The following is a 17842-nucleotide window of genomic DNA, read 5'->3' as shown; positions in this document are numbered from 1 at the left end:
GAACAATGGGTCAATAATAAATTATGTTCATAACGTATAATAGTATAGTCATCAAAAGGTTAGTAACTAAAGTTTTCAAAAAGGTAATCAAAAGAGAGAAATATTTTCTGAACATATCATTTATTTAAAGGAAAGAATTATGCATGTACTATAAGTTTTGTTATTCAATGCATCCTTGTCAAATCCGATATCCACCAGCGATTGTGCAATGACATGTTTCCCTTTTCAACTTTCAGTTTCACTTTCAAGTTTCGAAAGTTACAACAAAATGTTCCGATGTTTATATTGCCAGTATTCCTAGAATTGTTCTTTAAAATAAATGGCAAAGCAATTCAAAGTTGTAAAATAGAACCTTACTGCACTGTACACTGGCAACGAGTTAATTTTGTCCAATAGTTCTCTGTTCACTTTGATTAAATTTGTCAGGAAGTAAACGGGGACCTGCTTCCTGCGCATTTAACTTTTGTAAAATGATTATTATCTGTCCGCATAAAAAGCTTAAATATCTTTCTTTTTATTTTAGCTAATAAATAAAATATATTTAAACGAAATAAATAAAATATCAATGTTCATATTGCTACTTTAGCATTGTTGATTTTCATTGCCATCGTAGTTGTCTAAAACTGCCGACGTTACCGTTAATTTACATAATGGGCGGAGCCAAGTTATTGACGTCATAGAGTTTGACTGCTGCTAACAGACACAGCTACTGGTTAAAACTGATCGATAATTACTTGTCACTTCGGGCGTTAATTAATTTTGTGTTCATTGATTAAACAAACAAACATTCAGCACATGGCTTGAGCCCTGAATCGCAGAGTAATTAGTTTTTTATCATCGTAAATTTCGGCGAATCTGACTTCGCCGCTGTCAAAGCACTTTGTCGATCAAGTCGCCTTGAAGGACGCATTCTTAAATAATAAGGCTCTGTGTATAAAAACACGATGCGTTACGCGTTGTGTAATTGACACGTTTTTTTAAATCACATATGGAAACGGTAGCTTGGTCGGGCTAGTTTCTATGGAAAATCAGCTTGGTCGGGCTAGTTTCTATGGAAAATCGGTAGCATAGCTGAAATTTGGTAGCCTCGGGCTATCAGGCTTACGCGAATTTCGAACACTGTAATTTAGATCATCCTCACTTCATAAGCATGGTGGCAGTGATTACTGTATGGCAAGGGGAAGGAACCACTGGGAGGAGTTTGGAGCTGACAGTCAATACATACAACATTTAAACATTGGTAGCCCGCTTACCTGCAATGACAGCCACAATATGCTGGTTCTGGTACCCAGCAGGCTGGGAAGACAAAGCTACCTCCACTGGGGAGAGTTGCTCATGTGACCTCAGCAGGAGCAGACGATTCATCACAGAGAACGCCATCTGTATCAGCTGTACCAGGTCATCTCCACTGCCCTCTGATTGGCTGAAAGATTTATTATATACGTCCTTGACTTCTCAAGCTATTCATATCCATTTCAAGATGTAAATTGAACTAGAACTGTAAGCCATAGGCTAACGAATACCCCCCACCCCTTCATGTCTAGGTTGTTTGCCCTGGAGTTAGGCCGGACAAAGCTAATTTTGCCTACAAGGGGAGATAACTCCAGTCAGGGTCATTTGACCTGTACCAAATTTACAGAGGCGAAAGTTTACAACATGGCCATTAATTTCTGAAAGTTTGATAAAGATTTGTTGAATAATAACAAAGATGAATCCCGGACAGGGCTTATTTTGCCTACTTTAACACATCAAGGGGAGATAACTCCAGTCAGGGTCATGTGACCTGTACCAAATTCACAGAGGCGAAAGTTTACAACATGGCCATTAATTTCTGAAAGTTTGATAAAGATTTGTTGAATAATAACAAAGATGAATCCCGGACAGGGCTTATTTTGCCTACTTTAACACATCAAGGGGAGATAACTCCAGTCAGGGTCATGTGACCTGTACCAATTTCACAGAGGCGCAAGTTTACATCATGGCCATTAATTTCTGAAAGTTTGAAAAAGATTTGTTGAATAATAACAAAGATGAATCCCGGACAGGGCTTATTTTGCCTACTTTAACACATCAAGGGGAGATAACTCTGGTCAGGGTCATGTGACCCGTACCAATTTCACAGAGGCGCAAGTTTACATCATGGCCATTAATATCTGAAAGTTTGAAAAAGATTTGTTCAATAACGACAAAGATGAATCCCGGACAAAAAAAAAACGGACGGACAGACAGACGGACAACCCGATTCCAGTGTACCCCCCCAAACTTTGTTTTGGGGGGTATAAAAAGCTTCAGACTGTGAGAGACATACCAAAACCCATTGTATATTCATTTTTAAACTGTACCATCATGACTGACATCCATGTACAAACCTTGACTGTTGAGCCAGGAGTATTTCAACTGTCTCTACCCCTGTAGCTATGATTTCAAGAAGGGATTTCCCTGCTTCCGTAAACAACAGGCTGTATACACATAGCTGCTGGATGTGGGGCCTAAAACAAGTAATAAGGGTTTTAATGCTATACATTTATGTTGAAAGCAATATTTGTTGCATGGTAGCCATCTTTACTACAGAACTTTACTATCGTAGTATAACATGAGGCATCGAATAAAGAAGATAAGGTTCAAGAAAGGCGCCTACCTGGATGCATTCTTCTTCTCCTTTGACAGTTGTAGGTTCAGGATCTTGTGGGCAATACCCAGGCACTTTTGTCCTGAAAACAATTCAGCATATTCAAATGCACAACAAAATTAGGCATCTGTTATTTAAGTTTTGCCATAGTTGGTTTAATAGCAATGTGTAAAACATTGAAAATTGGTAGTATTCATAATCCATTATGTACCTTAATTAATTAAGTGTGTTTATTAAACAGAACAAGATCCAGAATAAAACAAGCACAATCATCAATCATGATCACAACCACTATGCCTCATTCTGACCTATGATTTCTTTCCTGGTGTTGCCAAGGTAGCGCCATTTCTGGAATGCGGGGAACACCTCCCGAAGAATATAGACCATACATGCCTGCAGCTGGTCCTCTCGGCCTACCTTATACAGGGGCTGGAAATATACATATACAATACAGGGAGTATCATGGTGGGAAAAGCTGGTCCTCCCCGCCAACCTTGTACAGAAGCTGGAAATATACATGTACAATACAGAACGTATCATGGGGGTAATAGCTGGTCCTCCTGGCCTTCCTTGTACAGGGGCAAGAAATATACATGTACTATACAGTAAGTATCAAGGAGTCAATAGCTGGTCCTCCCGGCCTACCTTATACAGGGGCAGGAAATATACATGTACAATACAGTAAGTATCAAGGAGTCAATAGCTGGTCCTCCCGGCCTACCTTATACAGGGGCAGGAAATATACATGTACAATACAGTAAGTATCAAGGAGTCAATAGCTGGTCATCCCGGCCTACCTTGTACAGGGGCAAGAAATATACATGTACAATACAGTAAGCACCAAGGAGTGAATAGGTCCTCCTTGCCTACCTTGTAGTAATTTTCAAAGCAAATTTGATATTTCTGATTGCCCAAATGTCAATTACTTTAACTCATGATTATCAATCAGCAACACATTTTGTTGACTGTTTTTCTTCATCTGTATCATCCAATTATTTCTTATCATTGATACTTTTTTTTATTCGATTTCAATCCCTTATGAAAGGACCTAGCAATCCTGTCAGCAATAAGTGTAAGTTTATCAGAGAGCAATGACTCACCAGTACAAGCTCCGATATAAAGTCTAACAGGGCCTCTGTCAAAAGAAAGTTGCCATGGGGAACCTCAGATCCAGCCAGCAGACTGCCGTACAGGCCCCGACTCACACCCTTACCACTGAAACAGAAACAAATGTATGGGAATTTAGCAAACAAAGTTATCCCTCGAGGCTATGTGCCTGTCATATTTTGCATGTTACACATGTATTTAGTCTATCCAAACTAAACGCCAAATGGTTCAAAATGGTAGTAATGAATCTAGAAGAGAGCTCATATAAGGACTTCATATCTTAGTGCATTTGTTTTAAAACATGTTGCATTACACCAAAAAAATCTTACTTTACACTTATTGATAAGATGACCTCTTTTAATAGTGTCTTTTAAAGTATTTTATCAATAGTTAGAACTCACATATGTCAGAAGATGTCAATGATCTCTGTGATGAAGGGAGGTCACCCTGTGTATATTAAGAGCTCACATACCTGAGGAATTCTGACATGTTGTCAATGGTCCCTGTGAGGAAGGGAAGTAACCCTGTTTGTAATAAGAGCTCACATACTTGAGTAGTTCAGACATGTTGTCATTTTCCTCAATGAGAAAAGGAGGTCACCCTGTATATATTAAGAGCTCACATACCTGAGTAGTTCTGACATGTTGTCACTGGTCTCAGTGAGGAAGGGAGGTAGCCCCATGTATATTAAGAGCTCACATACCTAAGTACCGTAAATGACTGGTTATTAGACGCATTTTTTCCCCTCAGATTTCGATGTAAAAAATGCCTGCGTATAATACCCAGTAACAAGCTTTTGAACTTTTTTCTGAGGTTGATTTCAGGCTGAGAGTTTGTTTAGATTTATGTAGAAAGGGAAGTTACTCGCGTCATATCGATTGAGTAAATACGGGTTAAAACAGCAGTTGAAGATCGGGATACGGTATATCGCAAGATGTTTATAATTTTAAAAAAAATATTGTACAATTTAAATTATTAAAATTATTCAATATTAATTTGAATAAAACAACTAGAAGCGCCGCAATGCGACGAAACCAGGTTTTTGTTATGGGCAATCAGAAATTATAGCCAATTAATTCGTTGTATGAGCAAGTTCAATCTGCAGCTTCATATAAGCTATATTCACACTAAGATTCATCACTATCCATCAATTCTAACTACGTTGTTAGGCAGAAAAACATTTTTCTATTTTTAGGAATAGTGACCTTGACCCCACCTCCCAAGCTAGCTCTTCACATAAGCTATCTTCACTCTAAGTTTCATCAATATCTATCAATGCTAACTAAAGTTATTGGGCAGAAACCATTTTTCTATTTTTAGTAACAGTGACCTTGACCCCAACCACCTCAAAAGAAATTCGAAGCTTGCTCTTCACATAAGCTACTAGTACCTACACACAAAATGTCAATATCTATCAATCCTAACTAAAGTTATTGGGCAGAAACCATTTTTCTATTTTTAGTAACAGTGACCATGACCTTAGCTCCACCCCCCTCAAAAGCAATCCCAAGCTAGCTCTGTACATAAGCTACCTACACACCAAGTTTTATAAATATCTATCAATGCTAACTAAAGTTATTGGGCAGACACCATTTTTAAATTTTTAGTAACAGTGACCTTGACCTTATCCCCAACCCCCTCAAAAGCAATCCCAAGCTAGCTCTTTACATAAGCTACCCACACACCAAGTTCAATCAATATCTATCAATGCTAACAAAAGTTATTTGGCAAAAAACATTTTTCTATTTCAAGTAACAGTGACATTGACCGTAGCCCCTCCCCACTCAAAAGCAATCCCAAGCTAGCTCTTCACATGCTACATACACACCAAGTTTCATCAATATCTGTCAATCCTAACTAAAGTTATTGGGCAGAAACCATTTTTCTATTTTTAGTAACAGTGACCTTGACCTTATCCCCAACCCCCTCAAAAGCAATCCCAAGCTAGCTCTGTACATAAGCTACCTACACACCAAGTTTCATCAATATGGGTCAATGCTAACTAAAGTTATTGGGCAGAAACCATTTTTCTATTTTAAGTAACAGTGACCTTGACCATTTTTCTATTTTAAGTAATAGTGACCTTGACCTTAGCCCCTCCCCACTCAAAAGCAATCCCAAGCTAGCTCTTCACAAAAGCAACTTGCACACCAAATTTCATCAATATCGGTCAATGCTAACTAAAGTTATTGGGCAGAAACCATTTTCCTATTTTAAGTAACAGTGACCTTGACCTTAGCCCCTCCCTACTCAAAAGCAATCCCAAGCTAGCTCTTCACATAAGCAACTTACACACCAAGTTTCGTCAATATCTATCAATGCTAACTAAAGTTATTGGGCAGAAACCATTTTTCTATTTTTAGTAACAGGCGACCTTGACCTTAGCCCCACCCCCCTCAAAAGCAATCCCAAGCTAGCTCTGTACATAAGCTACCTACACACCAAGTTTCATCAATATGGGTCAATGCTAACTAAAGTTATTGGGCAGAAACCATTTTTCTATTTTAAGTAACAGTGACCTTGACCATTTTTCTATTTTAAGTAATAGTGACCTTGACCTTAGCCCCTCCCCACTCAAAAGCAATCCCAAGCTAGCTCTTCACAAAAGCAACTTGCACACCAAGTTTCATCAATATCGGTCAATGCTAACTAAAGTTATTGGGCAGAAACCATTTTCCTATTTTAAGTAACAGTGACCTTGACCTTAGCCCCTCCCTACTCAAAAGCAATCCCAAGCTAGCTCTTCACATAAGCAACTTACACACCAAGTTTCGTCAATATCTATCAATGCTAACTAAAGTTATTGGGCAGAAACCATTTTTCTATTTTTAGTAACAGTGACCTTGACCTTAGCCCCACCCCCCTCAAAAGCAATCCCAAGCTAGCTCTTCACATAAGCTACCTACACACCAAGTTTCATCAATATCTATCAATGCTAACTAAAGTTATTGAACAGAAACCAATGTTTGACGCCCGCCCGCCCGCCCAACGACAACCTTATTCTAACAACCCGGTTTTTCGTTGAAAACCTGGTTAATAATTAAACATGCATATAAAATAGCAAAGTTGGGCACTGTCAAAATATTTTTGTCAGTTGTACGATAAGGTGTGAAATATTCGCAATGCCTTTAGATCTGTTTAACACACCAATACTACAAACTGATGCATTAATGGTCATGATTTTTCACACTTTTCCATGTTCTTCCATGTAGGTATTGACATTTTGAGAACAAGCCCGTACAATATCAAGTTTTTGCATACAGTAACTTCCCTATTCATTCTCGACAGGTTATCGTTTACGATATACTGTCAGAAAGAAATCTTACAAATAGTCATAAAAGGTACATTTCAGTGCCATCCAGAAACAAATTATCACACTAAGTAATTTTCAGTGCCTATCCTAACATGAAACGAATAAAAATGAAACATATTTTGCATTATCTTTGTATGGTTTTAAAGATAACCATCGCCATTTTCACGATTTTTTTTTTCATCACTGTCAACAAACATCGGTGGCCAAGATTGGCAGACGATTTTGACATATTTTCTATGGGTCCTTTAACCCAAAACTTAGATTTAAAGTTTTTTCTCAGATTTTTCAACGATTTTTTTGCCTGCGTCTAATACCCCCTATCGTCTTATACCCAGTCGTTCTGAAATGCTGTCATTGTCCTCGGTGAGGAAGGGAAATTACCCTACTTGTAATTATAGCTCACATACCTGAGGAGTTCTGCCATGTTGTCAATGTTCTCTGTGAGGAAGGGAAGTAACCCTGTATGCTTCAGGTCATGCCATGCCTGCAGAGGAAAAGTTCTCAGTATATTAGAAACAATTCTAACCGCTGAAAGTCAATATCTGTTTTGGAAAAACATATACAGTTGAACACCGCTATTCCGAAATTGTAGGGACCAAAAAAATTACTTCGGAATAGCCATATTCAGAAAATGACACCATTCACAAATTATAAATGACATGAAATACTAAGTCGTGCAGATTGCAATGTCGGTTACACGTTACCAATACGATACATTCCGTTTTAGTGATCTTTTGTATACAAAAATAAATGTTGATTTACTGTTTAATAAATGACAAATGATTCGTTATTATACTTTTTTTTAAAATACACAAATATTTATTACAAGATTTAAAACAAGATGACAGCACATGTATGCATTCGTAACATAGCACGGATTGTTCGGTAGCCGGTCGATTGAGCAATGCGGCAATCGAATCTGATGAGATAGACATTTTCGAGCATGTTAACCAGCAATTACATACACACTATATCACCCAAATGAATCGCTCATTTTCTGACAACGATGTATGTAACATAAACGTGCTCAATCTTATTCTTTAACAAGCGCTAATGGTCATCTCCAACCGATGCCCGAGTGCATTCAAAGTATAGTGTGAAAAACTATGACATGATTGGGGTCGAAATAAGAATTCATAAATAGGTGTGAAATACCAAATCGGGACAGTAATTTTTACTTCGGAATAGCGATTTCGGATTAAAGTTTAAAAGTTTAGTTAAACAAAGAAGAAGTGAAATCGGGCCCGAAAAATAATTCGAAATAGAGATAATTTCCGATAAACGGTGTTAGGAATTGCAGTGTTCAACTGTATTTTGAAGGCCCTGGTTTTGTACTGATGTCATCATAGATCTACACAAGAAAAATCTATTGCAGTGTTCAAATTCGTAAACTAAATCTAATGGTCTGATATGGCAGGGCTAATTTATCTGAACAAAAGGAAGCTTAAGAGATGTTTTTCTTCCAAATATGACTTTATCACAAAGAAACGCAGTTTCATCTTGAAAGAGCTACTTTTTCTTTATCATGCTTTTAGTGAAAAAGTGTGATATGGCTGTAGTTTGGCAGTACATGTGACACGGTCCACACAGGCTGCTAGCAGCTCCAGAGACAATACACACACATCTGACCTGTTGTGACTGTAGTTTGGCGGCACATGTAAATCAGTCAACAGCCACTGCTAGCAGCTATAAATACAATACACTGCACATATCTACACATATCTAACCCGTTGTGGTTGTAGTTTTGCAGCACATGTGACACAGTCGACACAGGCTGCTAGCAGGCGTACATACAATACACTACACATATCTAACCTGGTGTGGCTGTAGTTTGGCAGCGCATGTGACAGTCAACACAGGCTGCTAGCAGGCGTACATACAATACACTACACATATCTAACCTGGTGTGGCTGTAGTTTGGCAGCGCACGTGACAGTCAACACAGGCTGCTGGCAGCTGTACATACATGTACAATACACTACACATATCTAACCTGTTGTGGCTGTAGTTTGGCAGCACATGTGACACAGTCAACACAGGCTGCTAGCAGGCATACATACAATACACTACACATATCTAACCTGTTGTGGCTGTAGTTTGGCAGCACATGTGACAGTCAACACAGCAGCTATATGACAATACACTTCACAAATCTAACCTGTTGTGGCTGTAGTTTGGCAGCACATGTGCCACAGTCAACACAGGCTGCTAGCAGGCGTACATACAATACACTACACATATCTAACCTGTTGTGGCTGTAGTTTGGCAGCACATGTGCCACAGTCAACACAGGCTGCTAGCAGGCGTACATACAATACACTACACATATCTAACCTGTTGTGGCTGTAGTTTGGCAGCACATGTGCCACAGTCAACACAGGCTGCTAGCAGGCGTACATACAATACACTACACATATCTAACCTGTTGTGGCTGTAGTTTGGCAGCACATGTGCCACAGTCAACACAGGCTGCTAGCAGGCGTACATACAATACACTACACATATCTAACCTGTTGTGGCTGTAGTTTGGCAGCACATGTGCCACAGTCAACACAGGCTGCTAGCAGGCGTACATACAATACACTACACATATCTAACCTGGTGTGGCTGTAGTTTGGCAGCGCATGTGACAGTCAACACAGGCTGCTAGCAGGCGTACATACAATACACTACACATATCTAACCTGGTGTGGCTGTAGTTTGGCAGCGCACGTGACAGTCAACACAGGCTGCTGGCAGCTGTACATACATGTACAATACACTACACATATCTAACCTGTTGTGGCTGTAGTTTGGCAGCACATGTGACACAGTCAACACAGGCTGCTAGCAGGCATACATACAATACACTACACATATCTAACCTGTTGTGGCTGTAGTTTGGCAGCACATGTGACAGTCAACACAGCAGCTATATGACAATACACTTCACAAATCTAACCTGTTGTGGCTGTAGTTTGGCAGCACATGTGCCACAGTCAACACAGGCTGCTAGCAGGCGTACATACAATACACTACACATATCTAACCTGTTGTGGCTGTAGTTTGGCAGCACATGTGCCACAGTCAACACAGGCTGCTAGCAGGCGTACATACAATACACTACACATATCTAACCTGTTGTGGCTGTAGTTTGGCAGCACATGTGCCACAGTCAACACAGGCTGCTAGCAGGCGTACATACAATACACTACACATATCTAACCTGTTGTGGCTGTAGTTTGGCAGCACATGTGCCACAGTCAACACAGGCTGCTAGCAGGCGTACATACAATACACTACACATATCTAACCTGTTGTGGCTGTAGTTTGGCAGCACATGTGCCACAGTCAACACAGGCTGCTAGCAGGCGTACATACAATACACTACACATATCTAACCTGTTGTGGCTGTAGTTTGGCAGCACATGTGCCACAGTCAACACAGGCTGCTAGCAGGCGTACATACAATACACTACACATATCTAACCTGTTGTGGCTGTAGTTTGGCAGCACATGTGACAGTCAACACAGGCTGTTAGCAGCTATATGACAATACACTTCACAAATCTAACCTGTTGTGGCTGTAGTTTGGCAGCACATGTGCCACAGTCAACACAGGCTGCTAGCATTAGTTATCTTACCTGCTGTGGCTGTAGTTTGGCAGCACATGTGCCACAGTCAACACAGGCTGCTAGCATTAGTTATCTTACCTGTTGTGGCTGTAGTTTGGCAGCACACGTGACACAGTCAACACAGGCTGCTAGCAGCTCTAAAGGTGCAGGTGAGAATGATGAAAACCTACAACACAGAAGCTTAGTTCATTTTGGCAATAAGACATATAGGTCACATTTACATGAGCAATGAACATGATGTATTTACATGAACTCAAAAGGGATAGGGTTAAGAATAAAGAAAACCTAGGGTAAATTGAGTAGGCAGAGAGCTATTTGGTAGGGCAACAGAAAAGATCTACTTTTCTATGTTCTTTAAAAGGGCTGTTTGTTAATTAATGAACCAACAGGAAAAGACTCTTTCCTAAAAAGGGGTTTCAATAGATCGTTTTACTAAAGAGCCCTACCCACACAGCAGCTCCAATCTCCCCATGAAAAATTGCCAAGGGCTTTCCTGTAACATACTGTTTTAAGGGAGAAAGCTCTAGAGTGCTGCTCAGAAACTGCCGAAGTAACACACCAAAGGAATATTTCATCAGTGACTTTATTTTTTTAAATTTGTCACAGAAAGGTTATAACTGCTATATATATTTGGGATTTTGTCTTATTTGCTCCAATTATTATTGATGTCCATGATCTAATCTGTTGAATTTTAAGGACCAAGCATATTAAAGGCTGATCAAACACTGCAGAATAAGTGGATTCCTACCTGTGTATGACAGTGTACAGTAAGGTGAGAATGTCACTAAGTCCTTTGGTAGCTTCCGGCTGGGACCGACACACCGCCCTGACAAACATGCTCACTTCTGTTACACGCTGTATCTGTACAGGCCCGACCATACCTATCACAGAAAAGTGAGAGTAAATGATGGTCTCATCTTACAGCAGTCAACAAAGTAAAACTTTTGGATGAACAAAACCAAAAGCCTTACAGCACAACAAACATTCAAGAAGCAGGGCATAAAAACCATAATTTTAGCAAGACCATGAAGCATTGAAACAGATCTGGGCTTGTGCTAATTTCAACCACTGCTAACATAGGTCTTAAGAGCATTTTATCCATATTGCTTTGTTTGGTAGTGTCCTTGAAAGATTTTACTGTTAAACTATCTCACTATAGAACAAGCACTATTTCCTGTATTACTTACACCTTTGTTAACCTCATTTGCAGTTTCATTAAAATTTGAGAACAATGCTAATGAATCTAAATTACATTTTTCACCCAGACCCACCTGCCCCGTGTGCTATCTGATGCAGTAGTTCCTGTATTTCGCCCTTGAGCAGCTCCCAGCCATTGTAAGTGACCTCCCACTGTATAATGGGAATCTCAAGATCAGATTTTCGTCCAACTGTGATAAGCTGACCATATACTCCTGCAGGTATCTGGAAATCTCCTGAGATGTGGGAGAAACAAGTGTAACTTTATAATCAGAGCAATAAGGAAACTTGTGTTATGTGAAAAATGATAAAAACTGAATAATAAATGGCTTCATATTTTCCAAATTACTATTGCTTACTTAAAAGTACTTAAGTACAGCACTGCATAATATTGACAAAGTAATTATCACCATGTACATGTAAGGAATGAATGTTTTCTAAATGGGACTCGAAACTAAGCAAAGAAGCTACAAACCTGAGGCGTAAGGAGTCTTATCTCTGGCAAGCTGCCATACAGAGTTATCTGTGGTTGGCCGTATGTCCTGGGAGCTGTTCCTGTCCAAGTACTCTGTGTAGCGTGGAAGTTCTGACCAGAGTTCCAAAACCTGCGGGAGAGCCTAGTATTGACAACTGGTATATACACCAGTGGTACAGCCTACTGTGTTCAACTGTTTTGTCTTTTGTTAGGTCAAAGGTCAAAATGTTCATATTTATCCAGTAATCATTAGTAACCAATCAAATCATTTAAATGTTGCAAATTAGCATGAAGATAACCTTGGACAACTTATGACATTTTCAACATATAGCTACACAGGACATAAATGACACGACTATTCTGTAAGATACCTAACTATTTGAATAAAAGATAATCACATTCCAAATTATTGAAAATGTTCACAGTAAAAGAAAATTAATGATAACTTTAATCCTTGTTAGTGTAGCAGAGACACGAGTAACCTATAATTATAGCTTGTCCCTGTAGTTTCAATGGCATCATTTACAAGCACTTACAATTAGCTACAGATAAGGGTTCTTATTTGCGTAAATACACTTTAAACCGTTTAACCGATTCAGAACAGCCATTTTTACTATAAAGATATTTTGATAAAAATGGTTGAATCCATTCAAGTCTTAAATACATTGGATTTATCAAGCCCATAGCTTATGAACATGCCATTTGCCATTTTCTGCTGCACAAAACACCAGAACTTCCAACTTTGTATCTGTAGAACGGTTGAGCATTCAACGTTAATTGTAAATGGTTTCAATAGCATCATTCACATGTACCGGTACTTACCCTGGATGCACTGTTTTCATTGGCTGTTGCCAGTGCTGTACTGAGGCGGACCAGTGTGGTGAAATCTAGCGGAAAGTTGAGTAAGGCTGTCTGGAACAGGCTACCTACACCAACATCCAGTCCCTGTAGGTTTAAGATACTTAGTTGAAACTTCGAAAAAGTACAAATGGCAAGATGTTTGACAATCAAATTGGTCAGATACATTCTAGCAAATAAGGCCATCAATCAGAAACTATAAGTTTGATATGTCCATTTCTTATCACGATAATTGATAACAGATTGACTAATACTGTCCAAGCTATCATTTATGTTTGGTGTTATCAAGCCATTCATTAGTACTAGAATTTGACAAACTGAATATGCTGCCTGCATGAATGGCCCTACTTTTTGTTTGATAAAAAAATGATGAAAAATACTTGAGAGAGTGGTCATGTCAAAAAAGTTTGATGCTTCAGATGCTGCTGGTACTGCCAGACAATAGGATCCCTGTATATCTGTGATGCTACGCAGGCAACATAAAGCGTCAAAACTCAATACTCACATACCTTGTTCCAGACATTCATCGCTATAAATTCTCTATCCATCAACTTGGCGGTTATGTCATAGAGAACCTGCAAACAATATCATTGCATGAGTTCATTATAGATGATAACTAGTATATGGCCAATTTCATATTGTCATCGGCATTTTTCCCATGACTCTAAATCAGGACAGAGCATAGTGTTTTTGTTGGATGATATCAAGGAACATGACATAACATGGGAAAAGCATTCACATCAGTTTAATAGGGCAAAAATGCTCATATCTTTCAAATGAATGTGCTAATAGATGTTAAGGCCTTTCCATAAAACAACTGTGTCATTGTTGGCCATAACAAGACACCCAGAAAAAGAGGTCATACAGAAAATGTAAAATTACGTATATCATAAAATGAAAACGTACTCTTAAATGATAAGCAGGTCACTGATGTTAGGCCCCACTTCCTGATCTGTCTCTCAATATGGCTTTGTGATATTAGTGACTGGTACAGTTCAGAAATAATAGCTTCTAAGTTAATCATTTATTCAAAACTTAAGTTACATAATTGTCTGATAAGCCTCCTCACCTGTCTCTCCATGTGGTTGCGTGTGAGGGTGGTCTCGTCAAAAGCGGTCAGTGCTGCCAGTAGGACGGTGTAAATCAGACAGTGGGAGACAGAGGCCGTCATCTGAAAATATTTTTTTCCATCGTAAAAAATCTTAAAAACTATATAAGAGAATAAGGGAATGTTCACAATACAGGTACAATACAGGAAAAATATTTCATGCGAAAAAATCCTTACAATTTTGGATGGTATAAGAGCCACTAATGCCAGTAGAGGTATTCCTTTTTTGTTTTTAAGACTTGCCAACTACAGCTAGAGCTATCACTGAAGGTGATTAATACCCCTGAAAGCCGCCCTGATATGAAATTGCAGTCAACTATTTGGAAAGCCAACCTATAAATGCCAACTTTATTTTATTGAGTATCGTCATTGTAATTTGCTAAAATAGTGTAATGATTCATGTACACTGAACTCCTTCTCATTGTGCTGTACCATTGTATAAAGTTTTATTACATTCCATCCGGTAGTTTTCAAGTTATGCTCAGGACAAGAAAAAAGTAACAAAGGGCAATAACTCTGTAATTGGCTAAAATAGAATTGCGGTTCCTGTACACTGCACTTCCTCTCATTATGATCTATCACTGTATGAAGTTTTATTAAATTCCATCCAATAGTTTTCAAGTTATGCTCGTGAAAAGGAAAAAGTATTGAAGGCCATAACTCTGTAATAAGCTAAAATAGAGTTATGGTTCTTGTGCACTGCACTTCCTCTCATTGTGCTTTACCATTGTATGAAGTTTCAATAAATTCCATCTAGTAGTTTGCAAGTTATACTCCGGACAAAAAAATGTAACAAAGGGCAATAACTCAGTAATAAGCAAGAATAGAGCTATGGTTATTGTACACTGCACTTCCACTCATTATGCTGTACCATTGTATGAAGTTTAATCCAATTCCATCCAGTAGTTTTTAAGTTATGCTCCAGAATAGGTAAATTGCAACGGACCGACCGACAAACCGACCGACCACAGGGTGACTCCAATATACCTCCTTCAAACTTTGTTTGTCAGGGGTATAATAAACCATACTATTGTTAAACAGAAGAAAACAGCAGCAAGGCCAAAAAAAAAAAGAAAACATTCAGCATGGATGCAGATCAAATACTTGCAGACATTAGGGAAAATCCCATCCACATCTAGCATTAAACTTTAAAAACTCCCACTTACTGATTTCCCAGAGAATGGTTCCCTACTGAGAACCTCGTTGATGAAGTCAAACACATGTAGCTGTAGGGCCTGGTTCCCAAACTTCCTGGTCAACTGGCTCCCTGTATTGTCCAGGTACAGTTGCCTCACGACCGACCAGCTAGGAACCACAAAGAAAAAAAATTTGAGGTCTGGATTCTTGTTTACAGGGTCGTGTATCAATTCAGTATTTATTACAGAATGGTCCTAGTTTAGCTGTCAAGCCTACTGGAAAATTTAGTTACACTTTGTTACTTGATACAAGGGGAGCCATTTTTTCCCTCGCAAAAAAAACAAGTTTTCAAGCTAAATGCTGGGCATTGAATTAATCAGATATTCTACAAATATGGAACACAAACATGATTTCACACCATGGGTACTTGTGGCTACCATTATTGTAGTGTTATTTCAAGGTTATTATTACAGTACAGTTTTACCTAAGGAGCAGGGGACCATGTGGTTGCTCGGTTCCCAGCAGTTGTATAGCCTGGTCCACAGACTGAAATGTGGACTGATCCTTCAACAGGCTGTGCTCACCAAAGCTGGAAACCAACAGTGAAATGTTATAAGTTGTGTATAACCTTAGGTTAAGGGCAAGTCAGTGTAGTGGTAAGGTGGGTTCAAGCCCAACTAGTAACACTTGTTTCTCACGGCCTTCTAAAACAGACACCAGAACTGGTTATAATAATAAAATGAATTTAGCATGATTCATACCAACTTTTAAGAAGCCTTCTTTTTAATCAAGCTAAATTGAGAGTAGTTTTATTCATGTAAACTTTTTTACCTTTGTGTTGTACTGAGCCTTTCCACTGTTTCTAAATCCAGGGCCTGCAGTAACACCAGAACTTCCAGAGACCTGTTATACCAAACAATGTACGTATAATTTTTTCACTTGCAAATTCTGATGTCATTCAATGAAATACGCAAAATCTATATTTTCAAAGATTTTTGGTGACATCTGTAAATGTTATTTTATAGAAAGGGCACTTAAACACTTTTAATAAGACCAGACTAACTCATTGTACCATGTTGGAGAGAAGACAAGGATACAGATACATGCACACTGCCATGTACTTAACTTCAATTACAGCCAATTAACCAGGATGAGGCCAAGTCACAAATGTGCAGGTGCTTTCTACATACCAATTAATTCATTATTACCGTAAATGACTGTGTATTAGACGCACTTTTTTCCCTCAGATTTTGATGCAAAAAAATGCCTGCGTATAATACCCAGTAACAATTTTTTGAACTTTTTTTCTGAGGTCAATTTCAAGCCGAAAGTTTGTTTAGATTTATGTAGAAAGGGATGTTACTCGTGTCGTATTGAGTATATACGGGTTAAAACGGCAGTTGAAGATTGGGATACGGTATATCGTAAGACGTTTATAATTTCAACAAAAATATTTTTCGATTAAAGTTACCGTAATTCACCTAAGAGTTCGGACACTCTAAATATTTGGACACCCATAATTATTTCCCAAAATAATTTATTTTGCGTACTTAATTTTCGGACACCTCAAGGACATCAATCATAACTTTCATAGTTACCAAGTTTCACAGACGAAGATTATTGATTTTTATCAATGCCTGGCTAGATTACCTAACCGTATACACCACTGTGACAATTTAATTAGTTACTACCCATCCTAAACGATTTATTGCCTGTTGAAAAGGAAGTGTGATATATTTATTTGAGGATTAAACAAACAACAAGGGCAATCAAGGGATTAAGAAAACATCGACATGGCATGTTTGTAAAACGATCTGCCAATAAGCTTTCAAACTTGTACCACACGACTATATGAAGCAATAATCGTACAGTTATACATTAATCCTGCATAGCAATGTCCATGCTCTCCACGAGATCCTCGTGGGTATAACTGTAAGTCACACAGTGTGACTCTTTGATCTGAAGCCAATAGAATGTGTTTATTCAGTTCAGTGCATGTATAAAATGGTGTTTTAATTAACTTCATGAAGGATTTACACTTATAGGCGTAATAAATAAGTTTATGACCATTGATTACTACGGATAAATTAATAAGTGGTAAAAAGCAAACATGAAGAAAAAAGGCAGGTTAAACAAACATGTAAATAAAATGTAAAAATGATAATTTTCTATGTATTCGGAGGGGGAAAAAAATAATTAATTTATGGTGTCCGAACTCTTGTGAATTACGGTATTCAATATTATTTTGAATAATAAATTGAATTAAACAATAATCAAACTTACATATAAAAAAGCAAAGTTGGGCACTGTCAAAATATTTTTTGCATAACAACTTTTCATTCTCGACAGTATGGTTGTATGGTTTTAAAGATAACCATCGCCATTTTCACGAAAAAAAAATTTT

At 38.4% G+C, this 17842-nt stretch overlaps 1 protein-coding gene across 2 annotated transcripts in view; it reads right to left on the bottom strand.

The window, feature by feature from the left end:
* LOC128224649 (nucleoporin NUP188-like) overlaps positions 1–17842 on the bottom strand; it is a 53328-nt gene that overhangs the window by 26029 nt on the left and 9457 nt on the right. For both annotated transcript variants that reach the window (XM_052934574.1, XM_052934575.1), the window contains exons 11-26: positions 16270–16341; positions 15923–16027; positions 15468–15606; positions 14263–14364; positions 13703–13768; positions 13158–13280; positions 12336–12465; positions 11935–12096; positions 11412–11544; positions 10742–10829; positions 7457–7533; positions 3730–3844; positions 2938–3058; positions 2639–2711; positions 2370–2489; positions 1254–1423 (exon numbers count right to left, since the gene is read on the bottom strand). In XM_052934574.1, coding sequence (XP_052790534.1) covers positions 1254–1423; positions 2370–2489; positions 2639–2711; positions 2938–3058; positions 3730–3844; positions 7457–7533; positions 10742–10829; positions 11412–11544; positions 11935–12096; positions 12336–12465; positions 13158–13280; positions 13703–13768; positions 14263–14364; positions 15468–15606; positions 15923–16027; positions 16270–16341 — 1796 coding nt within the window. The remainder of the gene's footprint in view (positions 1–1253; positions 1424–2369; positions 2490–2638; positions 2712–2937; positions 3059–3729; positions 3845–7456; positions 7534–10741; positions 10830–11411; positions 11545–11934; positions 12097–12335; positions 12466–13157; positions 13281–13702; positions 13769–14262; positions 14365–15467; positions 15607–15922; positions 16028–16269; positions 16342–17842) is intronic.

Source organism: Mya arenaria, chromosome 17, assembly GCF_026914265.1.
Source record: "Mya arenaria isolate MELC-2E11 chromosome 17, ASM2691426v1".
In the NCBI taxonomy this organism is placed as follows: domain Eukaryota; kingdom Metazoa; phylum Mollusca; class Bivalvia; order Myida; family Myidae; genus Mya; species Mya arenaria.
This window is presented reverse-complemented; position numbering and strand designations above follow the sequence as displayed.